General features: G+C 37.0%; 1 protein-coding gene across 1 annotated transcript; it reads right to left on the reverse strand.

Moving 5' to 3' along the window:
• Nucleotides 1-8,391: 8,391 nt before the first annotated feature.
• chrdl2 (chordin-like 2) lies at nucleotides 8,392-25,472 on the reverse strand. Its single transcript, XM_038289071.1, has 11 exons — nucleotides 25,066-25,472; nucleotides 24,733-24,845; nucleotides 24,565-24,658; nucleotides 23,081-23,226; nucleotides 15,656-15,749; nucleotides 15,423-15,484; nucleotides 14,330-14,492; nucleotides 14,018-14,206; nucleotides 13,728-13,901; nucleotides 11,670-11,762; nucleotides 8,392-9,518 (listed from the first exon to the last, which is right to left on the reverse strand). Exons 1-11 carry the CDS (start codon nucleotides 25,181-25,183, stop codon nucleotides 9,385-9,387), a joined length of 1,380 nt encoding a protein of 459 aa, XP_038144999.1. The 5' UTR covers nucleotides 25,184-25,472; the 3' UTR covers nucleotides 8,392-9,384.
• Between the last annotated feature and the right edge of the window lie 977 nt (nucleotides 25,473-26,449).

The raw sequence follows: 26,449 nt of genomic DNA on the forward strand, positions 1-26,449 counted from the left end.
CGTTGTGTTAAAATATGAATATTGCAAAATATTAGCAAAATTTTCACAGTCACTATAGCAGCATAGATGGTACAACGTTACGCATAATTGTAATCACACTTGTTTACTCCACAGTGCGCACATGCACAGTAACTGTCATGAGGGATGATTTTTCAGGTTTGTGAGTATTATCTCCTAAGTTCGTGGAACAATCCATATGGAAAAAAAACTTGTCCGATGTCTTCTCTGTAAGCAGAATAATTTATCTTCTCATAAAGATGTCAAAGATTGGAGACAATATTCCAAAGCATATGTGTGATGCTGGCCAATAGAAAGTTCTTACAGTACAGCCATACGAATAATATGTGATGGCAGTCACTATAAAATAATTACCAAGAACAAAATTTGTGAATTTGCTTTTTTGAAATTTCCTGTCTCCCATAGTGTATTGGACCCTGCCCTCACCAGAAAAAGAATTATAGAGCGTGAATGCAACCTGTTGTCTTAATAAATGATTCCACATACCGTAAACAGATTGATAAGGGCAAAATAGAGGCGGAGCTGTCTTTGAACGTTTCTTCTCTGTTGGTTGGCCACACAGAGAAAGTTTATCAGCACCCAAGCAATAGGTAAACTAACTGCTTTAGACGGCATTTCCAAACATGTACCAAAACTCAGAACACGCATGACGTTGGTGAGCATGTCACTGAAGTGTACAGGCAATCTATTAGCGCCATCTACTGGGCTGGGATGTAATTTTGCAACTAGTGCTGTCGCATCTCTTAGAGAGAAAATCTTAACTTGCACTTCCCTCATTGAGTGGACTTCACTGTGGAGGGAACTCACTGGATGTGTTCTTAGAGCCAAGTGAGAGGAATGAGACTGGGCATAAGCCTCCTTCCCACTGAACGTAGCAGGTTAACGAATGTTTTTCAAGCATGGGTTGACCCACTAACCATCGGCATTTGGCTCCCGTCCCACTTGCAAAAAAAGCTGGGTCTAACCCTTCGCTAGCAGTTGCATGGCCTCTGTCCCCCCGCTGCTGCATGTCTGGGGACACCATCACGCAGGGTTAGCATGATGATGCCACCAGTTCCACAGAAATCAGGAAAGTAAACAATGGAGAGCGATATTGAAGGAAACCAGGGTCTGCTTAGTGTGCTTTATTATTTTGTTCTAACATCTTCGCAATGTTTATTGAATGTAAGCAGAGTTGTTTCAGCTTGTTAGTTCAGGTGCGACTGGCGAAGTGTGTTGATATCCAAATCTTCTGCTCAATGTGTCATGTAATTTAGCGGATCCAGTGAACTATTCCCATTTACTCTTAAAGGTGATTGTTCCCGGGTTTAAATGGGTTTTTCGGTCAGTGGGAAAGAAAGCAGCTGCTCCTAAACAGACATGCTGCTTGTCCCTCGTTGAACCATTACCATAAAACTGATGGGTGAGATTAGCATTTTTCATCCCATACTGTAAGTATTTGGGGTCACTGGGGGGTCACTATTTTTGTGCCACTTTTGTCTTTTTGGTAAGCAGACAAAACTGGGAAGCCTGGTTTATGCTTCCATGAGGTCCACACAGCCAAATTACATCAGGCTGATTTTCTTCACTCTGCACTTTGAAAAGTCTTTAAATATACAGACAGCTCATGAAGAATGATGGACAAGCAACAGCCCCAACTGGTGACGATTTGCAATAATAAACTTCTAGAAACATCATGGCTTGGCCCACAAATATCACCACGATCAAAACACTGTGAAAGGCTTTTGGAAACAAATAAATGTCCCTCCTGGAGACAATGAGGAGGCATTGAAAATGCTGGAAACAGCTGTGTTTTCTACATCTGTGACAATGTAAGCTTGTGGTCTGTGTCATAACCACCCCCCTAGAGTCGGCCAGAATGTTGGGTACGGGTGGGGGGGTGGGGGGGGGTGACTAAGCTGCACAAAGTGGCAAACACTGGGTTGATCCAAATACCTCAAATTGATTAGGACACTTAAGGAACTGCTTCCCCAGTTCCTATGATAAGTGCTATCTAACAGAGTTGCCAAAAAGAATCGTATAGGAATCAGCTGATGTCACTAGCTGCCGCTAGGAACTATGTATAGGGTTGCCCACAAATCCTTTGCTTGATCGACAATATAGTTGAAAAAAATTATGTTCCTTTGTAACATGTACAGTATTTGACACATGCATTATGTGTGATACTCATCATTATGTGTTTTTGGTCTTATAATGTGGAGCTTCATCTGTTTTTTGTTATTGTGTTTCATTAGTTTTTTGTTGTTGTTTTCTCAATGGCTGTTCTCCCAATTTATACAGCATCATTTCTGTATGTGTCTGCACAGCAGTCCGCAGTTCATTTCCTACCTTGGATTGTGTTTTTATTGTTTACTATGTGAAAGATGAAGGGAATGAAAACAGGAAGTAGGAGCTACAATTTTAGGTATTCAGATCAAGCCAATATGTTCTGCATTTCTCATGTCATGTACATGCATCAACTTATGCTTGACATGTCCACACGTTCTGTGCAGCCAAATTATGTCATTTTAACTTCCATACTGTACCAATCCATGTGGCGTATTGAAATTTCGCATTGAAATTTTCCTGGCCACAGTGGCACAGTGCCAAAAGGCTCCAACATCAGAGAAGCCTGCGGGGCAGACTGAGTGCCACAGCGAAGGACAGAGGAATGAGGCTGGCCGGTGTCTGTTCTGAAAGTATAATGATGAATCTGTCCTTTTAGGGCTAAATTAAAACGGCTTTTTCAAAAGCCACCCACAAGACTCTTGAGAGCATCCCCACGTCTTCCCTTGTCAAAATTATTTCCTCCCTCCTCCATTTTTAATAGAAAAACCTTGTTTCCGCTGCCACCTCCACTGTAGGTTAGACCCACATCTAGTTCCTGATTGGATTTTATGACTTTATTGTAAACTAAGGTCCAGTTTTTTAAATCTTGCAAATTTCGCTTTGCTTATTTCACAGGTGTAGCACTGATTTAAATTCCGCAAATAACCTCATTAAATTCGTCACCTTATTTATTTTTTAGAAGACTATTATTAAGGTCCTGGCGGCCTTATTTCTATTATATAACATGGACAGACGGAGAAATGGGAAAGACATGCAAAAGGAAGAGGTGAAGAGAGTGTTTTCCCTTGCAGGTAAGATATATTAAAATTTAAATAAAAGCTCACTTCCAAGGTTTTGATCTTTTCCCGAAAGTTTGTTTCTTTCCCCTTAAGTCAGCAGCATCAGTGCAGAGCCATCGGCTGGAGCAGCTTCTCTCTGGGGGAGGGAGAGATGGCTGCAAATATTCAGATCCAAAAGCAAAAAAAAAAATGCATGAACGTTTTTTTTTTCTTTTTTTTTTGAGAACTTAATGAAGTCTTTTGGGGGGAAGTGCGTCATTTTCAAAATATTGGTTCATGCCTTCAGTGAGAGCTGGATTGAGCTGTCTGGAGCAAAGTGTGAAAGAAACACAGTGGGTCATTGTCTAGAAGGGAGAAGGGGGGGGCAAGGACAGCATGTTGAGAGTTCATAGAGAAGGGAAACAAGAATTTTTTGAAGAGCCCACTCAGTGGACTAAATCTGCAGAGGTACAGTGAGTGAGTCATGGGAACCATAGCTATAATTTGACACCTGTTGATCAAGCAGGCCCTGCAGAAAGACTGCATACAGAGCAGCTGAGAAGAGGACGGCTGTTGCTTGCAGAGATCTGCCTCCAGCACAAACACACTCCACACTCCTGGTATTTAGGGGTCTGGACATGCTTTCTGTTAACACCGACATAATTAATAGATTTTATCTACTTCAGTTGGTCTGTGTTTAATTAAAACAGGTTCCCCTCAATTTTTTGGAAGCACATGAGACAAACCAGTCATTCTGCATAAAATAAAGATAATAAAAGCTTTACTGAAGTAAAACAAACCAGGGGAAAAAAGCCTTTAAAACAAACCAGCTGAGAGAGATTTGAATTATGATGGTGTTCTCGGCTTTATAGGATAAATATTAAACTTTATTAATCCGCAGAGTTTTTAGTTTATGCATTTGACATCCAGCTTAGCATTTATTTAACAGTTTTCCTTCTTGCAAAAAGAACAGCATGGGGGTGCGTTCAATGTTTAAAACTTTAAAAATCTCATAAAATTCTTTTATAAATGCACTTTTTATATCACATTTGTGTTGGCTGACTAATCAAATTTCTTGTGCACATATTTCTTTTTATTATCAGCCAAAGTTTTGATAAAAACACAACTAACGACCTTCTTAAATGGCAGTTAATGTCGGTGATCCGTTCCTGCTCATTTTATTACACAAACTCTGCAACATGAAGTTGGCTCGATAAGTATAATTTAAGATGCACAGATTTTTATTAGTGTAACAAAGGCTTTGCGGCTGTCTAAGAATCAGGTCTGACATCAATCTTTTGAAGTAATGCAGGTTGTTGCGTCAATGCCATGCGGCATTAATCTAAATTAAATTAACCTTTTAGATCACATGTGTCAAGCATAACGCCAGAAGGACGAATCAGGCCCTTCACAGTAATTTGTGGCCCTCAGGAGCCAAGAAAAAGGAATATCATTCCATAAAGTAGAGCCGTGTGTTCAATAAAAGCATACAAAGTGGATAAAACTGCAAAAAATGGGAGGAAAGTTATGATGCACCACAGCAGTAATCTTTTAAAAAAAAAAAATTAATGAAATCAGCTTCTTTTCACACATGAATGTAAACGAAGTCCTTGTAAAGATTTGATGATTAACCCAATATAAAAATTGGTCTGACACCCCTGTTTTTGATAATCCGCTTATATAATCTACTTTACATAATACAATAAATTATTAAATGCTCTATTTTGTAGTGATATAAACATAATGAAGGCTTCATGAATCTCTGGTTGTGTTTCAGTATTTCTGTTTAGTGTACAAAAGTTTAATTGTTTTGAACTTTGAACAAGAGACCATCAACTGTGACTCACATTTTTTAGGAGGGAAAAAGAAATCATTAATAGTTCAGTTCCTTTTGAGAAGCAGTGAGGTAGACAATAACATTTTAACTTCAGTATGATTTACGGGCATATTCTCTAAACTGCTTATGGGATGAGAAATTCTTGAGGAGACCACTTTTCATTGCAAACGTGCCAGAGTTTGAAATAACTTAAACTGTCACTGATTAGGACTGAAGGTGTATACATGACAATCAGTTGGCTCATTAAACAAGAGCATTTTCTTATTTTTTGTCAAATAAAATATTAAAACCCTTTTAGAGCTTCCAAAGTTCTCACTGTTTCAGATGCTTTGCCCTGTGCAGAAATATGCTTCTCCCATGCACGGGTCAACACTGACCCACTGAGCAAAAATTGGTTGAAAAGACACGAAAAGATGACATGAAAAGATCCTGGTTTTAAAATCTAAGATTCAGGATTTTTCAGAAATTCCCCGAGGAAAACCATAATTCCTTATCTGCAGTTTCTCCAAGCTCTACAAGAAAAGAGACCTGATCTTTATTACTGCAAAGCTCAGACTGATCGATCCTGTCCTGGATTCTGTTTGTGGTGACACTGCGTTTAATCTCAAGGCAGAGAATGTTGAGTTGTTGAACATCAGGATTTAATATTTGTTTTTGGCTAATGATTGTTATGTATCACTCTTCAAACCACAACATTCAGCCAATGCTACAGTTCAATCAAAATATGCTGCCTCCAGATTTAAACACTGCTCTATTTATCTTATATTTTTGACAATCATATAATTTCCAAACGAAATGCAATACAAAAATGTAATTTCAACTACGTAATACAAAATATAAAATTCTCATACTAATCTTGCAGAAATCTCTTGCCTACATGTGTGGCTGGTTAAGGTTGAAACAACATTTGATGTTTTCTCCTCTGTGTATTCTCATTTCTGAAGGCTCTGTGTTATTAGCCTTCTGGAGAGCTGCCAATATTTAATTCTGTGTTTTCTCTCAAAATCCCTGATTGTTTAAAACAAGAAAAAAAATCTATATATATATCTGTAACATTGTAATTGTAGTTTTAGGTTTCAAATTTATTGAGGTTCTTACTAATAACTTCACCCTGGACAAAAAAAAAGAGTTCAAACAAATCAGAAACAGGTTCAAAGCAAGGACACTCAGTCCAGTGTCATTGAGTGTAAAGTGTGTTTTTTTTTTAGCTTTTGCATTGCGTCTCAATGTAACAACATTTTTTTGATTTTTTTCCAAGAACACATCTTATCCGGATCTGTAGAGCTTCACTTAGTAGAAACCTTGAAGCATCAGTGCTGTTCGATCTTCCCTGCAGCAGCCATTAATCCCAGCTGTGATGAAACATCAACTCCTCCTTTAGCTCAGCTATAAATGTTGTTTGAAGCGCATATTTCCAATGGGAACAAGAAACAGCCATAAACAGTCAAACATTGTTTTTAATGGTGTAAAACAAAAGGCAACATTATACAGTTTGATGTAGCTGAGTGACGTAGAAAGTACATTCAAATACATCAACAAGGTCCAAAGCAAAATACGATTGGTGACGGTATGTGAAGTTTTCATGGTATGAAGATAACTAAAATTTTTCTGCTACATAAAAATAGTAACAGTACATCACTAAAAACCCTTTATGGAGTTGTGTGTTTTCTGAAAGCTAAAATTAACAGCTACTTTATAAAAAAATTACAAAACTCCTTCAATGGTCAAAATACACACAGAGAAAACAGGCAGGAAACAATATACTATAAATACGGTGACAGAACTGCAGGTCATATTTAAAGGTGATAACAAGAAAACCTCTCATATACTGTTTACATCCTGAACAAATTATGCCTCCTTTAAAATTCAGTCCAAAAAAATAATACAAAATTACACTTTCAAGATGTTATCATTACATATAAAGTAAAACAGTCCACAATTTATACAAGTCAGTTATAAAACAAGTCTGATTTGTTTTCTCTAATCCAGCCTGGCCTCTAGCTCTCTTTTAAAGGGAATCCCAAACATGGGCCTTATCAGACTTGCACCTTTCTGTATTCCATGTGTATTTAAAACATAATTTCTCCTTTACACATTCCCCTCATTTTTAACTTTTCAGTTTTGGTTTAAAGTTTCAGATCATTAAACAGATTTTAATATAAAAGATGGGCAATTAAGTAAAAGCAAAAAAAAAGAAAAAAAGCTTTCAACAGGTGATTTGATTTACTACATATAAAGAATGCAAGTTAAATATGCATTATCTTAAAATTGTCCTCCTTGTTAAATAAGTTAGGTGTGAACGTGAGGGTGGAGGTTGGTTGAGGACCTAAATGCAGAGATGAGTTCTTGTAGGTTTAATGGAGTCAAAGGGCAACAGAAACAAAATCTAAGAATTAAACCAAAAAAAACAGGAGATGTCAGGAGAAAAACCACATGGAGATCCATGTAACAACAAGGAACCAGTACTGAAGAACCACACAGGGAGAGTATATATGGGAGACAGAACAAAGACTGGGTAATCAGCTGATATGGAGCAGGTGTGGGTAGAAGTGACTACAAGGGAACCAGGGGAAAGGAGACAGGCACAAGGGGGCAACAGAGAGTTACTACAGACTGCTTAAATATAACACAAAATGGAAAATAAACCAAAGATCAACAAAATAGATTTACTTAGATAACTGAAAAATAAAAACTCATACTCCAAAAGGGGAAAACCATAACATTAAGTGTTATTGCCACATTTTCTTGGTTCAGGTGTCTTATGCCCAAATTCTTACTGACTGTAAATTAAAAAAAATAACTTACCTAGAAACCGTCTTAAAGATTTGTTATCATTTGGAAATGGTTCCAATAGCATTAACATCCATTATCCACAAACAGAGCAAACATGTATGAGTAGCGAACCCTCAACCCAGTTTTCAGTCAACCAAAATTACTCCAAGAGTGCAAGGACAAATACGAGGTCACAGAAGAACCTAGTATAAAAAAAAAAGATGAGGCTCTTATGAACACACTGAAACATGAAACAGAAATGTATTAATTGCTGCTCTCCAGAAGCGGCAGCTCCGTTTGGATGCATATATAAGAATAGCATCACTACTAACAGCATGAATACCAACATTTACCCATGCATCAATTAACTCTTTAATGCCTCCACATCTTCTACAGCTTCCGCCACTATTTCAGTCTTATCTCTCTTGGAATCAAAATTTTTTTGTTTTTTTCCCCCACTAGACTTAGAACTTTTCTTCCTTATTTTCACAACTTCGCTGAGAAGTGCTAACTTGCTTGGCCATAGTATCGTACCTCCAGTCACTCAATGTTTTTGTTAATATACACAAAGGGATTTATTTACTAAAAAACTGAGCAAAAGCAAAACGTGAAACCCAAAAATAACCATTAATACAGTAGCTAATAATTTATTTTTTATTTGCGGTTATTTTTGAAGGAAAACGAAACAGTTTGCAACTGGAGTGAGCGACTGGTATATCACATAACGTGACTATGCCCCTTTAAAAAGATATAGAGAAAGCTTGTGGCCCATGTGCTGCCAGTGCTACTGGAGTCCTTAGTGCTACAAAGTCAAAACCAGAAGAGTGACCGAATGACTTCAGGAACAAATATATATTTTTAAGATCTCTGTAAAGAACAGAGACAGTGAAGAATTGACAATTACCCAGGCCTCTGATAGAAGACCCAAGTCTTTACATATTCTACACACTTTGATTCTCATGAAACTTAAATGCAAGAAAACATCCACCGGTCAAAACAAAGTGGAATGTCACACCTGATGGGGTCGAGGCTGAGACATCATTTAAAGGCTTTAGCAGGAAAATTTCTTAAGGGGCTTTTTGCCATTTACAGTCTGGCCAATGGAGGCAGTATTGAGGTAGCAAATTTACAGCCTCCAATTCGCAGCGTTGGCTGTCTTAGGAGGTCTGGCACCAATTATCACACCAAAGCTCTAAGTGTCAATACTTTACGACTCAAAAGTACAACCATCATGATCTGCCAAAATTGCTCCAATCCTTTTTTTTTTCTCACTCTTTAAACAAATCACATTTAAGTGCACAATGCCAGGCTCCTTTCAATCTTATCCTTATATCCTATATTAGTAATAAACTCATTGACTGTAAAGAGGCCTTTTACCTGTCACTGGCTTGTGCAGTTTGCCCCTCATCATTACATTTGCAGCTTTAAATCTTACCTAGCAAACATAATAATGTTCAATTTATTACTAGAATTGTAAACAACAAAGAATGATCAACAGCATTATCACTGTTGTCTTTGAAGATATAACTACCCCCAAAGAAAGATGTTCAAAAAACATTAAGAGCAAGAACTTCCACTTGCATAAATAAAACAAACAAACAAAATAAAACATAAAGAAGTGCAGCTTGAATGTATATGCGCATGCATGAATAGGGATATCATGAGTGGTTCCTACGGGGAGCACAGGCCTTCCGTTTGCCTTGGATTCAGGAACGTCACTATCTCCCGAATGCCGTTTTCACAAATTGTTGTCTGAGAAGTGTTGCTGAGGTTTCCTCCCACCTCTTTAAATTTTTTCCATGTCACTGAAAAACCAAAACACATATACATTTGAATTTTAGATCTGTAAACGTAGATTTAGGAAATATGAATTTTTTTCTACATGAGAAACATGAGGTCACTAAATAAAATATATGAAGGCAAAAAATGGTGAAGTTTGGTGTAGTTTCTTACAAATTTTGAAATGATAATTTTATATATGCTTCTCCTTCTCCTTCACATTTATTAAAACATAAACAAAGTATTAACTTTAAAAGAAGTCAATCTAATCTTTCAGTCAGTTATAGATTTTCTCATAAGTCTGATTGAGCTGGACCAGATATGAATGAATGAAATATAAAACCTCTAAAGTTTTCCTCATCCCACAGATACCCTCTGAGGCAAAATGATGAAGGTTTATGGGGCCAAAACCATCAGATCATAAAACATCCATTTTTGGAATTTACTAGACAAAAATATGTTTGGTCTTTTAGGGGCAGAATGCTGGTGAAGATTAATTGATTTTGTTAATTGGTATTGTTGTCTTTCCTGTAAAGCACTTTAGTGCCGTTTTATACCGTTTTTAAGTGCTATATAAATACATTTGACATTGACATTCTCAGTCATCCAGGTCATAGTCATTCCAAAAAAATGTAAAAAGTTAAAAAACAAACCACTGGACTTTGTTTTCCAAGTCTGAGGGACGTTTCATTTTTCATCCAGGAAACTCTATAAAGCTTGGAACTCAAAGCTATTTCAAACATTTTAAATTGAGAAACCTTCCTGGTGGGAAGCAAAATGTCTTCAAACATAGGGGCAGAATATTTATTTTTATTGGCCCTGCTGGTAAAGATTGCAACTGAATCTGCTGCATCACTTATTGCAGTACCATTGAGTACCATTGAAGTAAGTTTTAATTTTAACCTTTAGCACATATCATATCAATTCCTGTGGGAAAAATGAAGCTGACAGATATTTTAATTCATTCTTTAATGCAAGCTGACATGTGATGAGGAGCCTGTTTTTGGAATCAATGATTTGCTCTTTCTGCTGTCTTTGAATATAATGTGATTGAAAGTATGTTCTTCACTTATTTTCTGCTGCTAAAATTGGTAAACAAGAGAAGAGAGCATGATTTTCAAATAACATGGAATTATCATCAGAGCTTAGGAAAAGTAAATTGTTACTAACCAAGATTTGACCACAACAATAGTCAGAGAAATTAGTTTAACTTTTACAACTGAAAAAAATCTCTACTTATTAAAGAAGGTAATAGAACTAATATCTACATGCCAACTGATTATCCTGAAGAAAAACCAGGAACGGTGTTCACTGCTGAGACTAGACTGTGATTTTTGTCAACAAAAACTCAAGGGGGGGTCTAGTGTGAATTAAAGGAGGAATATGTGGAAAGTTCCTCATTTTTACTTTTACTTACCTCGGAGGATCAATTATACTGATTGACCTTTTTAGATTCCATATGTACATTAACCATTTCAAGTTTTTTATGGTGGATTCTTTCAGTTAAAGGAAAAGGTGTCACTGTTTTGGATCATAATCTAAATGTGTTTACTTCAGCAGATTAAAAAAAAATAAAGATGTCAATTAACTTTCCCCTGATTATCCCAATGGCTAATGAACCCTGTTATAATCCTGTAATAATAATATTCCTAACAATTCTCTGGGAAGCATTTGGGTGAAATTGAAGAGAAAAGAGCATAAAAGAGGATCCAGGAGCTTGGACGATCTAGAAACATGCATAAAACTCGAAGGTTTATGTGCGCTACACTCCAAACGTATGAAATGTCACATTATTAACCAGCCTATCATCATCATTGGACATTACATTACCTCAATAAAATAGTAACTTCTTTCCAGTTTTGGGATGATCAATAAGTTCAGACAGTACTGTACGTGATTAACTGAAACTATATTTGGGACTTTCTCCTCTGAGAGCCAATCTTTATTATACTCTTGTCTAAAAACAATCAAATATATTTAACATGCATCTGATTATATAAATTTGTCTTTTACAACCCAGTGAATGATAATAAAAATGTCAAAGCCTAAGTTTTACTTGCAGTTAGCATCAGAGTGCAGATGGTGGGTTAGCTGACTGATGGGTCAACATCTTGTGTCACCAGTTTGCACATTATTGCATAAAAAAAGTAAAACAAATGAAAACAAAAGCAACATACCTTCATCTAGAGTGGTAAGAAGAGTGTAATTTTCTGGATGATCTGTGATGTCTTTTCTTTGAACGTCTCCAATCTCAATTATTCGTAAATTACCTGCACAAAGACATTTACTGTGTTTAAACAAAGTATTCACTTCTTCTATATGGAAGATACAAATCCAAAAAGCTAAACATAACTTAGGTTATTATAAAATGCAGTTTATAAATGATGATTTGTTTTCTTTTTATCTATTAAATGTAGAGAGTTACCAAAATAAAGCGAAGCTGAAATTCCCCTAAACTTAAAAGCTAGTTTGCAGGTGTCAGACATTTGATTTAAGTCAAGCCTTGTGAGCAGATTACTATTTTTGTTCTACCTTAAAGTGTAAAAATCTATCTCTATTCTCCTGTGACTCTTGTTTTAATGTTGATCTGCTGCAGAAATTAAAGCAGCAGGTGGAAAGTTTAAGTGATTTAAGGTTGTAAAAACCAAACAGCAGCAACATCTGCCATCCATTGTATAAATAGCATCTCTGTTAGGGAATCTTGACCCACTCTAGTTTAAATATAGTTTTATTTCAATTCAATTTAAAAATACAAAAAGTGTGTAATTTGCTTTTAATTAGAAAAAAATCAAGTATTGCTTTAATAAATATTTCCCCTACAGTCTATAAGAATCACTTAAAAAATGAAAACATTCTGCTAAAAAAGAAAAAAAAAATGTATCTGTGTACATACTGTATATTCCCCATTCACCTTTTCCTTCTTTCCTTCCCCTTTTTGACTGTTTGAACTGATCTAACAAGTACATTTCTCCACTGTGAGATCAATATAGTCCATCAATCAATCATGTTGTTTCACCATCTAGTTAATTCTGTCCTAAGCTTGTTTGTTTGTTAGCCAACACTACATGAGCTTGAATGTTTTTTGGGTAAATGTGAGATGGGATCTTTTGATTATGGCTGTGTATTTTCGCCAAAGTCCTGAATCGTTTCAATTTTGATTAATAAAGTTCTAAATCTTGTAAATCAGATAGTTTAAACTTGAGATGTGAACAAAACTGTCTCATAAGTGCAAACTTGTTTGTGAAAAGTGAAAAAGTGAAGCCTCTCTCACTCAGACAAGCACGAGCTGCATTATCTTCACTGCACAAACCATTTTTGCAGCGTCGTCTGTAACAACTACAGGGTGTTTGCTGGTCAGCCCCCATTTGTTAAAGTCTTCAGTCAGCCTATTATCTTTATTTGCAGCTGTCTGGCTTGAGTCCTTCTTTCCTGCTCATTTGAATGTGAATGTCACGTACTAATCGATCTCATTCCCTAGAAATCGATTTAGCAAAAATGCAAAGGAATCGATTCAAAATAGATTTTTTTACACAGCCCTACTTTTGATTCTGGGTCAGTAGAGGTTTAGGTCTTGAGACTCTCCATAAATTCCATTACTCTTTCTCATTGTTAAATTATGAAATCTGACCATTGATCATTAAACCACAAATGCTTTAGATTTTATTTTAGGTTATTTTAAGAAGAGTCAGTGATCTGCTTTTGGACTGAATTTGATAGGGGAGGGAGTCCTGCAAACGTTTACCCCTGTGCATGTTTTCTCCAGTTTTGATTTCTCATAGTGTGATTAACAGCAATTAATCAATAAACCAAAATAGTCCAGTTCTGCATTCTATTTTTCCATCTTTCTGATTAAATCATCATTTAAAATCAAATTTCAAAATGAACATACGTTCTCGGACATTCAAAATTGTTTTTTAAACAGTTTATCAGAAAATTTAAAAAAGAAGAATTTTGAAAACATCTTTTTTTTACTTTTTAACACAAGACTAATAAAGATGATATTGTTTTCTAGGTTCTTAAATTTTTTTTTTAAATACTTACTACATTTCATTTCCAAACACAATTTTATTTTGCTCATAAAGTATTTGATTATTTTGAATGAGAACCTAATCTTATAAACATGTTAGAAATCTTGTCCTCTAACTTTCAGAGATAAAAAAAGCAAGTTTTAATAAAGAAAATTTGTTTTTGAATGCATTTTTCTTCTTCCTTGTGCTGAGGTTTAGTCACAATACCTTCTGCTGTGTTCCAGGCTTGCACTTCAATCTCAGCTGTACTCTGTCTTTCCGCAGCAATGATCCTAACTGTGTTAGGAGAATCAACTTTCAAAGATAGCTCTACTTTATACACCAAGAGGTTGTTTTTATACCCATGATAGCATTGGGTCTGGTTCACTGTAGCTTTGCTCTCTACAGAGAGAAAACAAACAAACACAAAAACAGGTTGAGGGGATAAAATGTTTCCATCGACTCAGCATCGTACCACTGTAATCAGCCCATCATGTCTGTGGGTCCCGCTTCTTTACCAGGACAAGTCTTGCAGCATTTTCCTGCTGATTTCATTGGATGCTGACACGGGTAATGGCTTGGACATGTGATGCGTTTGCAGTCCTGGAGGCCGTCAATGCAAGTGCAAACGATGCATTCCAGGACCTTCCCCAAAACTGGATGCCACATGTCTCCATGAGAGTATGTCTTGCCGTTGTATAAACACACTGAGATAAATAGGAAACATGTGAGGCACACACGGAAACCATCGGAAACGTGTGAGGAACATGCCAATAAATCTAAATAGCTGTATACTACCTTTCTGTTTACCAAAAAAAAAAAAAACTCACCTCTTTGGTGTTTCCTCTGCAGCAAAATCCTCACTGTCGTCTCCGAGGCCCCTTTGAGGTTGAGCCTGCTGAGGCTGAGGCCCCTGGAGGAACCTCTGTGCAGGGTGGCCCGGTCCGACCTAACCCTGCTCTGCTCTCCAGAGCACTGGTTGACTGAATGCCTCTGTTGTCAATTAAACAACAGTTACTCATCGATTCAGCCATTGGCTCACCTTGCTTTTCCCCTGATAGCTGCGGGAGTATCGCATCATGTTCTAAATCATAAAAAAGCTGGCTGTAGATGTCTGAAATGCTGCCAATATTTCAGTGCAATGTAAAATGAAACAGCATAGCCAATAAGGGCAGTTCTTGTGCCAAGTGGTCTGTGGAACTTAAAGGAAACAAAGGAAACCCTTCATCTTTAATCACAGGAATACAATCCATCACTTTGAAAGAAAAAAAAATGCACAGACTGACCAGAAAACACAGAGGATCCTCATAAAGAAACCAAACAATGAAACTGCTGTTTGTAGCATTTCACCTGAGAAACTAAACACACCTTTTTACTGTCTTTCATCACATAAAAATGCTTTGCTAAAGTTTTCATACCCACTTAATGTAGTAGATTAGAGGCTGGCTAGCACAAGTAGCAAGTCTGGGTTTGCATCCCAGCTGTGGGGAAAGAGCTGCCCCTGTGGGTCCTTAGGCAAGACCGTTCACTCTAATGCTTGCTTTGGGAAGGCCTAATGCTTGGAATCCTGAGGTTCTGAGTTCAAGCCCCACACACTCCCACAGACTGCCACTCTGGCTCCCTGAGCAAACAACCCACTGCTCCCCAAGGGGATGGGTTAAATGAGAGTTCATTTCATTGCTCTGTACTGGAGACAGTGTAATGACAATAAAAATCCTGGAGAAAAAAAAGAGTAACAATCGATCTCTATAAAGTATGCAGGGCATCAATATGTTACCCCCTTTAATCTGGTACCCTAAAATAAAAATCAAACAATCAACAGATGTCACCTGGCTTATCCAAAAGGGTATGTTGCAAATGTTTTTGAGGTGGTAAAATATGAAAAAGGTCAAGCTGAATGGAATACATTTAGATGACACTTACAACGCCTCGGTTCAACTGATGGTTTCCATCCTCAATGGATGAGGAGCCGCTGCTACCATTGTCTATGAGAGGAAAAAAGATTAAGCCACATTTATTCAGATGGGATATATATTTTCCAACACTATACATGCTATTAAAAATGTCATTATAACAATTAAATCTTTTTAATAGATCGGAGATGCTGCAGGAGTAAAATCCTACTCATTTTAATGTTAAAGGATTCCTTTGGCTACCTTTACACACCAAACAGCAGGTATCTGGAAGGGTAGCTGGCAAAGAGCAGGTGACTGGTTGGCATGTTTTCAGAGCACAGAAGATATTTCCGTTCTGTGAAAAATAGAGAAAAATAATCTAAACCAAAACAGTCAAATGATCCTTAAAGCTACAGTGTGTAATTTTTAGCGACATCTAACGTCCAGACTGCAGACCGCAGCAACATGAACATCTCCCCCCCACTGCTTCTCCCCCCCAACAGTACGGCGAGCGTTACGGGACAAAATGTCTTCCACGACGTCCGCATCACCTATCTTCTCAAGTGATGAGGTTTGTTTACATAGATAATTTTACAGATAGTATTCTCAGGCATAATACTGCCATCTATTGTTCAGTACCGTCTCAGTTTATCTCTCTCAACTTGCCGTAGTTACTTTCGAGCGTAATGGGCGATCTCGCAATCGCTAGTTTGTTGGCTCTGCGCTGCCGTCGCGCAAAGATGTCTGCCTCCATGGCTGCGAGACCCGCTCCTATGTAATTATAAATAACGAATTCTAAGGCAACGCAAATATTAAGGTTAAGAGGCTGAGCTCTTAGATGATGATAAATAACATAGTTATGTATAATATATTACATTTCTGACTGTATATCCCTGTAATTATTACACACTGTAGCTTTAACAAAAAAAGGACAATTATTTTTATTAAAATATTTAATAATAACCTCCTGATGTTTTTGAGGGGAAGTTTACCATGAAATCACAGTGAACTGCTTTACTGACATCAGTTCCTGTAGCTGGATTAAATAAACAAGCCTTGGGGTGTGATGAGACTTGGAACACATCGGCCCCTAACCACTATGGCTAAGCACTAATCCTCGGCTTGCGCATTTCATTGGAGGGTCCAAGAGAGTAAGGGCTGTCCCAAACCATGTAGTGGGTAGGGCTGGTGGAACTTTTAGCCCTTAAATAAAGAGTCTGCATCATTGCAAACCTGGTAGAATTTGCCAGCAGGTGTCACTGGCAGAAAATCACAAGTTTGGAAAAATAATGTTCCAAATTCCAAAAGGGAAGCTTCTCTTTGAAATAGTTTTATTTGACTATATACACTTATATTAAATCTTTGATGTCATCTCTACCTGCGCCACAGAGCCACAGCCTATGCATGGGGGGGGGGGGGGGGGGGGGGGGGGTAACACCATTGTCATGGCAACAACTGTTTTCCTTTTCCATGGAAAGGAAGAGCCAGTCCCATTCTCATTAATCCGTCACCCCCCCACCTTCAATCAAGGCACCCTCCACCGCTCTAAGTGTGATTTTACAGGGAGTAACACTCAATAGTTAAGGGATAGTGTTCAGGAGGCGGTTTGGGATTGGGCCATAGTCTCTTTTGCATCAGGGTACACATAATTAGGAAACCTCTGTTGTTAACAGATAAGACGCTTTGTGGCATACATGCAGTTTTTGTTTTACTGATTTTCTAAGGAAGTATTAACCATCTGAGAGGAAGTGAGTGTAGTTAGTTAAAAAGCTCTTTTAAACTCTGGACTGCATGCATCCGTAAAGGCTTCAGCACTGATTTCGGTACAATTTGCCCTACCTTAAAGTTTTAAAATATATCATGTGAATTCCTTACACTTTTAATATTTTATATGTTGATCTGGGGTATCGCTAACCTCACAAATCACCGTATATATAGATAGGAATGCAATGGTGAGGAAGCATTTAAATATATGCAGACTTTGATTTTGAATTTAAGCTGGCTTTTTTATTACTGTTTGTGACAGAACCAGTCAGTGTGAATATATATATATATATATATATATATATATATATATATATATATATATATATATATATATATATATATATATATATATATATATATATATATATATATATATATATATATATATATATATATATATATATATCACACTGCAGATTGGGATCTGATAATGTCAGTTAGGGCTGAAAGAATTTATTGGATTAATCGATTTTTGAACCGATTTTTGAACTGATTAAGTAATTAATCGTTTAATCGGTTAAACGTTAACTGGCGTATGGAGACTAAAACGTGCCTTTTGCTGACAGAGCAACCTACTTAGAGCAGTAAATATATATTAAAATTGTAAAAAAAAAAAAAAAAAATATATATATATATATATATATATATATACAGTATATATAAACATTTTACATTTAAGATAAAGAAAAAACTTTTTCATCTGTCAATATGCTCTATCCAGAACTGCTCATGTGGAACAAATTCAGTTACACTTGATTTACTTTCGTAAAAAAATCTTCATTAAGGAACCTCTTGCTGTCCAATTATTAATCAGTTAATCGAAATAATAATCAACAGATTAATCGATTTGCAAAATAGATGTTAGTTGCAGCCCAAAAATCTATCTTTGATTAAAGTTTCACATTGAGTTAAATTAAATATCTGAGAGAAATGATGATGCAATCTGGCTTCAGCTCCCCTCAGTCACCATCTGTGTTGTACACAAGTTTCAAGTCCTGTTTTGTTTGTCTCCAGGCTTGATAAATGAGACCCCTTTTGTACATATTGTTTAAACTATCACTCTTGATGGTGAGTGAAATAAATTCAGTCAATCAATCAAACCCCCAGGATCCAGGTCGTGTGCAGAATGAGGATGTCTGAGGATGAGGATGAATGAAGAAGCACAGAAACATGAGTTCCAGGAGCATTCTTAGATGATTGTTGGAAATAGGGAGAAAAAACATACTGACACACTACCTGTATTAACAGCCAGAAGATTAATTAAAACAATAGGATCAGTGCACCAACATAATAACTAAAATTTGGGTCTTTGGCAGGTAACCAAGTTATTTTACTACTGTAAAAAGGAAAGATGTTACATTCTGTTTTTCAACGAAACAAACTCCCACAGAAAAGCCTGGCAGATGGGAGAAATGCCACACAAACTGTCTGCGCCGGATAAAGATATGATCTGAAACTGTTTATGCAGTTTGTTGTTACGCATCGTCTGATTCATTAACTTCTCACACCAGGTGGCCTTGCGAAGAGCACCCCACCGAGTTCGTTTCTGGCAGCGTTTCTTTTGCTTTTCCGCTGCTGATCACAACCAAGCAAAGTGTGATGTTTTCTCCTCCTGCACTGTTTTAATGGGGCTTCACAATCTGCTTCCCCTTGTAGAGCACAGCATCAGCAGCTATTAAAAAGCAGGCACATATGGCAGGGAACAAAACTGAAATTATACTAAAAACGATCTTGTAAAGTTAGAGATGTTCTGCAAAGCTCCATACAACATTTTAACAATTAACAATGAGGATTAATAACAGGGAAATGATGGCAGAGCAGAAATCACAGCAGGATGTGACTTTCTGTGAGAACAGGATTTACTGATTTACTGTATAGGGCTGTTGCAATTTGTTGTAACCCTTGTCAAAATGAGGCCTTGAGGGAGCAATAAGCAAATGTTCACTATTATTTATAAAAAAACAAAACAAAAATACTTTTGTGAAGAACTAAATGTATATTTCTAGATGGGTCCCTGAGCAAGACCCTTAACCCCCGCTTGCTCCCTGGGCGCCACACAATGGCAGCCCACTGCTCCCAAAGGGGATGGGTTAAATGCAGAGGTAAATTTCTCTAATGTGAGATCAATAAAGTTGAATGGCCATACATCTTTGTAAATAGCTGCTGCTCAGGGCATATCATAAGACAGTGGTGTTAAACTCCAGTCCTTGAGGCGTGGAGCACCCGAAATCTTTAGCAGAGCCTGACCTGTTGCTAGTTGGAAGTTAAGACATTAGAATTAGGCGTGTGGGGCAAAAAGTTGCAGTGCACTGGCCTCAATGGTTTGTTTGACACTGCTGCCATACCAGCAAAATGGCAGACAGTGCATCCAGCAGGCCAGAACGGTCACCTAAAAACAATCGGGACTAATTATTACCAAAGAAAAACAACATTCTTTGACAAAATAAGGATAAAAATAATAATTATTATTAACATTATAAGTAATGATATACATTTTAATAAATATAACCAAATTTATTGATGTTATTAAGCTTGTTAGAAAGCTGTATTAAATATAGTGTTGTTTTGGTCAACAGACAGTGCTCAACATTAAAATACATTTATGTTTTTACTGACCATATCCTTAAAATAATGAAATCCAACTTTTGATTTGAGTAAATGCTGTCACAAAGCACATTAAAATAATTGTTTTACACTAAATCATTGGTGCAAAACTTTGGGCACCCCTTTTTCACTCTAATCCAATTTTTACAACAGGACAGCAGCTGCCTTCTGTAGGATATATTCTACAAATGAGGAGCTTCCAGGCACTGTGAACACATGTTCAGGGTTATACTCCTGTAAACATGCACAGAAACGGTTAACTTACCAGCCTTCTTATTTAAGAGCTCTAGATACTAAAACATCAAACTTTTATCATTTATGTCTAAATATTGTTTTTTATGGCTAATTATTATTGAGTCTTGTGTTTGTATCAGTCTCTCTTGCCTTTATAGCACTGCAGATTACTGCAATGGATTCATTATAAAATTTTCTTTTCTATTCTATTCTATTTTATGACATTCGCGTGTCACATAATTGCACATGGCAGAGGAATTATTGAATTAGTGCAGCGTTCAACATGGTTGATCACTCCCTTTTATTAGAGCACCTAAAAAAACTGGCTGTGCCTTTCTGGAAAAGGACTGGACTAGTTTTAATCCTACTTGGACAGGGACTTTTCTGTGTCAGTAGTTAAATTTGGCGTTCCCCAAGGATCCATCCTATGGCCCCTCTTATTCAACATCTACTGAGATATTCAACAGTATTATTATAATCCTACCTTCCAAGCAAGATGAACTGGTAAAAGGAGTTTGAAATATAAGTTAACATCACTAGTTTTGAAACAAATCAAGAATATGATACATCAAAGCTGCTGCTGCGATTGGCAAAAAGCTTGACATGGGAGGAAGGTGTCACTTAGTGATTTATCCAATTAGCTTAAAGAATTGTACTGAATGTCTCTTCATTTCGCAAAAAGGAGGCTTTCCAGATAGATAATGTGTAGAAATCATATCAAGCTACACCTATCCATCTGGTTTACTACAGTTTAATTATAATCTATCTTAGATTTTGAATAGTTGTTTATATAATTTAACTAACATTAGTATGAAAATCAAAAGAAGTTACCATAACTATGCAGATGCTGCAATGCTGTACGTTATAATATTACCAGGTGACTGGACCCATTCCAGCACTGGGTAGCAGTGTTGGGCACGTTACTTTGAAAAAGTTATTAGTTATAGTTACTCGTTACTTCCCCCAAAAAGTAACTGAGTTACTAACTGAGTTACTCCACAATAAAAGTAACTAGTTACTAGTAAAAGTAACTATTGCGTTACTTTTGCGTTTCTCGCCCCAGTAACCCTCACCACCCGGCCCCCACCTTCTCGCCGTGTGTTTCAAAAGCCAGCTGAATAGAGTAGATGACAAACACAAGAACCTGCAGAGAGTTATGCATTTATTGCAACTCAACGTAAATGACATCAGGGGGGAACGCCATGTCAAGTTTTTTAACAGGGCATTCAGATCTGGTGAGTGTATGAAATTAATGACTGGGGATGTCTTATTCTGAAATCCTGTGTGTTTGGGTTGTTATAGATACTGCAACATCTATCTATCCATCTATCTATCTAGATGTATACTCTGTGTGTGACATAAAATATGGATCTCCATCTCTGCCACAAAGGCCATCAAATAATGTTTAAAATAAAAAATACAGTAGGTTGAAAAGGCAGAGTATCCATCCATCCATCCATCCATCCATCCATCCATCCATCCATCCATCCAGATTTCTCCCTTTCATTTGATCGTTCACGCTCTCCATAGTTCTCCTGTGGCGCGAGCACAGGGCGACTGTTGCGCGCCTTTAGCGAGCATGCGCGTTTCCTGTCGCTTGCGCGGTAAATTGTGCAGCCTGCGCTGTGCGGAGATGCAGGGGAAACCGTATGTGATGGGGAAACGCAGCTCGACGTAACACCGGTATTTCCATCTGGAAAACGCTGTTTTGCTGCTGGAGTCATCCTCACTCTCCATCTCTCTGTGTGTGCTGTATGTTAACACCCACCAGCAAAAACACCAACCTTCCCAACTGACAGACGGAATCTCACTATACATCAGCCAATCTCATCCTCCCCTCTCTCATGACAAGGCGCGCATGAGTCCTATCATGAAAAAAGGTTCATTTTTCGACCTGAGTAACGTACAGTAATGGGGTCTCTGCAATGGTAACTGCATTATAGTTACAGTCAAAGTAATTTGTTAGATTACTTGTTACTAAAACAAGGTAACGGCGTTAGTAACGCCGTTGCTTTCAACGCCGTTAGTCCCATCACTGATGGGTAGTTGCATAGAACATCAACACATGGAAGAGAGTTTAAAAGTTATTACACAGTTTCAGTTCATCCAGCTAGAAACCACCATTAGGCTCTAAATCTGGGTGTAGTTATGGACTCAAGAACATCTTAAGGTTTAAAGGAATAAAATCTCTGCAGGACTTTGGAAAAAAGTAGTTCATGTATTTCTCTTTAGTAGACATTCTTCCCCTGGCTCCCAATTTCTCAGAGAAGAAACTTTTTTGTTAGTCTATAAATCATCATTACAGACTGGTTGTCAGTTGATCAACCACTCAGACCTCTCAGGTTTTTTGGCTCAAATCTAATCTGCAGAATCAGAACCAAACCTGGAGAAGCAGCTTTCTGTTCCTGTACTCCACTAAGTCCCAGCAAACTGTAAAAATGCAGACAAACTAAGTTGCTTAAAATAAAGGTTAAATGTCATGTTTTTGGTTCTGTTCAGGTTTTATCTTTCAGTTTTCGTTGGTCTTATTTCTATTTTTGTGTTCTAGTTGTTTTTGATTGTATTTGTGTTCTTAGATATTTCCTGTTTGCTCTCTTGTGTCAGTGTCCTTTTCCCTAGCTCCCTTCTTGCCTCTGTTCACACCTGCTCCCAATCTGCTAATTAGCCTGGTCTAAACTTGTTTTTCCTCATCAGATGGTTATCAATTTTTATAAATTCATATGATGTGAATTTCTGGAATTTTCTTTGGGATTCTGTCTCTCACTGTTAGAATGTACATATGATTAAAATTGTAGATTGTTACATTCTTTGTAAGTGGGCAAACCTGCAAAATCAGCAAGGGGTCAAATACTTATTTCCTCCACTATAATTTCCCATATTGATGTGTCAGGAAGGGAAGATAAAAAAAAAAAAAAGGAGCAATGGTGAGTAAAATTATAATTGTTCAAATGCTCCTAAAAAAAGTATTTATAAATGCTTATTTTTTTAATCTTTTTTATTACTTTTCCTTTTCTTGTCGTTTATAGTATTTTACCAGAACATAAAAAAATGTGATGAGCGCATCTTCAGGAGTGAACTTACAGAGCATGTGCACATGACGCATTGATTGCTTTGCCTGGATGGAAAGAAGCCCTGGTTGGTGAAGGTCTCCCCTGGCTGATAGACTGTCCCATTGTGCCTGCAGGTTTTGACAGGCGCCCTCAGTCCTGCTGGGAACCTGGGTTCATCTGAGGATGACACACGGACCGTCACTCTCTTTAGCAGAGGTTGGCGATACAGGGAATTTATTATTCGACACAATACCAGGAAAATCCAGGGTCAGCATTGCTGATATCGATAGGAAACCGATTCTTTTTACATTTAAACTTGATGAATCATGGAACTGTTGACCTTTCTGTGTTTTTGTGTTTATTTATGTTATTGTTACAATTGATTTATAACAATATTAATAATGTTATTATTAATATTAATAGCCCACTTAGATAACATGTTTAAAGACTGGTTAATGTGCTGCAGTTAGTGCTTGCAGGAGACCTGAGTGAAGTTGCCCCCCCCCCCACCTTCTTCAAATCAGACAAAATTAGTGTCAAACGTTTGTGCTGGTTTGTGCAGCAAAAATTTTCGTTTGTGCTGCTACCATTTTAAAGATATAAAGAGATGTTTCTAGAGGTCATCAAAGGTCAACCACACACCCCCACACCTTCTTCAAATTAGACAAAGTTGGTGTCAAACGTTTGTGCAGCAAAAACAGATGTTAACTGACCTTTGCTGACCTCTACAAAATATTATTAATATCATTAAAATGATAGCAGTACAAATTAATTTTTTTGCAATACAAAAATATAAAATTTTAAAATTAATTTTAAATATAAAATATTCAAAATAAATATATAAAAAATTTAAAAATGCATATTTTAAAATATATACATTTTTGTACTGCTAGCATTATTTCATTCTGAAACTCAGAATTTCATATAAATTATAAGTTGCTAACCTATGATTATATAATTTGAAACTGTAAAAAAATGTAAGCGGCACAAAGGAAATTTTTGCTGCACAAACGGAGGCAAGTTAATTGGCACCCATTTTTCCTCATTTGAAGAAGGTGTGTGTGGGGGGGGGGGGGGGCTGTTTGACCTTTGATGACCTCTAGAAACATTTCTTTATATCTTTAAAATGATTTTTGCTGCACAAACGGAGCCGAGTTAATTTGCACCCATTTTGCCTCATTTGAAGAAGGTGTGTGTGTGTGGGGGGGGCTGTTTGACCTTTGATTACCTCTAGAAACATTTCTTTATATCTTTAAAATGGTAGCGGCACAAACAAACATTTTTGCTGCACAAACGTAGCACAAACGTTTGACACTAATTTTGTCTGATTTGAAGACTGTTTGGGGGGCAACTTCACTCAGGTTTGCAGGAGATAATAAAAAGTTTTGATCTTCTTAAACAAATATTGTTCAATATCAATACCGCCGTTGGTATCGATAGTATTGATCCAAAGATCAGTCCTCCCACCTCTAGTCTTTAGCTCATGGATGTCCAGACATGAAGACAGGAGCATACCTGTGCACCTTGGACAACACCTCTGAGGCCCAGTCACAGGGTTCACGCACGCCAACGCAGGACACTTGATTGTGTTGCACTTCACATGGCCTGACTAAGAGAGGAGATAGGACATTTATGACATAATATCCAGTGTCCTGTTAAAACCCTCCTATTGGGGGAAAGTACCTCTGCGCACACGCAGCGCATGCAGAACATGTATCCAAACGGCTCCAGATAGGGATGCCAGCTTTCTCCTGGTCTGTAGATTTTGTCTTTAAAAGTACAAACCACCCCGGAGCCTGAGTGTCACAAATGCAATTAAAATTTTCATTTCTCAGGGTAAAACAGAAATCTGCAAGCGGGTCTTCCCCAATAATCACATCCACAACAACATAACACAAGATTTATGGTTCAGATCCGAGTTGCGCCACAGTTTCGATCCAATAGTCCTACTTTTATCCGTTTCTCCCTATTTAACACTTTTACAAAATAAAAGTCAGCAGGGGAAACCGCTCTTACCTCTCCGAGGTTTCATCTCCGCGGATGCAAACAGCGTGATGAAAAAGAACAAAAACATAGGTTTCATTTTCCCCCCCCAAAAAAATTTGCGTAACAGAGACTTCAGTGCGCAATACATATGCGCCTCGGTGAGACATGGAAAACTGCAGGACAGCGTGAAACAAAAATGTAGGGGAAGAACAAAAATCTAATATTGTCTTGGTTAATCTATGGCGCCTTCTTCAGGAAGCAAATTGTGATGACAGAAAAGTACAGCAAGAAGAAAAGAGATTAGAAAAGAGATGCAAACTTCCTCTGAGTTAATATTTATGCACCTACAAAGATATCTGTAGTATAAATATCACAATGAGTGTCAGAACCAGTCTAAAGTGTCCAATTAGCAAAAAGTAGTATACTTAAAGTAAATTCTATTAAGAATACTTAAGTATAAGTTTAGAAAGCATACCGTACAATGTACTGTTAGTGTACTTGAAGTATTACTAAAGTAATACTTCTTCAAACTAAATTGGGACATTTTTACGTTTACTTTAGTCAACAATAAAGTAAACAATAGTATATTCAAGTACATTTGATTATACTATTAAGTATATGAAATATAGTTTAGAATAAGTAAACTCTAAGTGCACTGCCTGATTTTATATGAAATTAGTGCACTTTTAGTATACTTGAATAAACTACTTTTTGCTAAGGGAAACCATGACATTTTGTCATAGCATAACTGTTTTACATTTTTTTTTTTTTTTTTTTTTGCATAAATTGGATAAAATAATGCATGTTTTCCTGTTCATTAGTTTTCATTTATCTGAATCTGGGCAAAAAAGAGGTCTCATTTTTAGAGAGATCATAAGTGAAAGAGCATAGCAGACAGATAAGAGAGAAAGTAGTTGACAAGTTTACATCAGCTTTTAGTTATAAATATGCAAAAAAAATGAAGTAATACATATAAATATGCTCAGCTGAAAACCTACCATAACACTGCTGTCCAAGGAGAGAAATGCTAAACAGTTCCAATTCTGGAATGAGCTGCACAGACCTGCAGATCTGCTGAGAAAGACAATAAAATCTAGAGATGGGGAAAACCATCAATGCTCTCCACAAATCTGGACTTTATGTAAAACTATGGAGCAAAAAATTTATTGCAACTGCATTAAAAAAAACTAGAAGGAAAACTCTAAGGCTGGATCCCGAAAGCACCATCTCTACTGAGAGGACCAACATGTCAAAGGGGGCAGAAGACTTGAAGGCAGCTGTAAGGCTGTGAAAATGTGGTCCAGCAAAGTATTGCTGTAGAAAACAAATCAGGCCTCTTCTCAGGTTACATTTTGAACCTTTTTTGAAATATTTTTATTGAATTTTATAACAAAAGAAAAAAGCAAGTGACAGT

The sequence above is a fragment of the Cyprinodon tularosa genome, unplaced genomic scaffold (assembly GCF_016077235.1).
Source record: "Cyprinodon tularosa strain WSP-4 unplaced genomic scaffold, ASM1607723v1 ctg263, whole genome shotgun sequence".
NCBI lineage: Eukaryota > Metazoa > Chordata > Actinopteri > Cyprinodontiformes > Cyprinodontidae > Cyprinodon > Cyprinodon tularosa.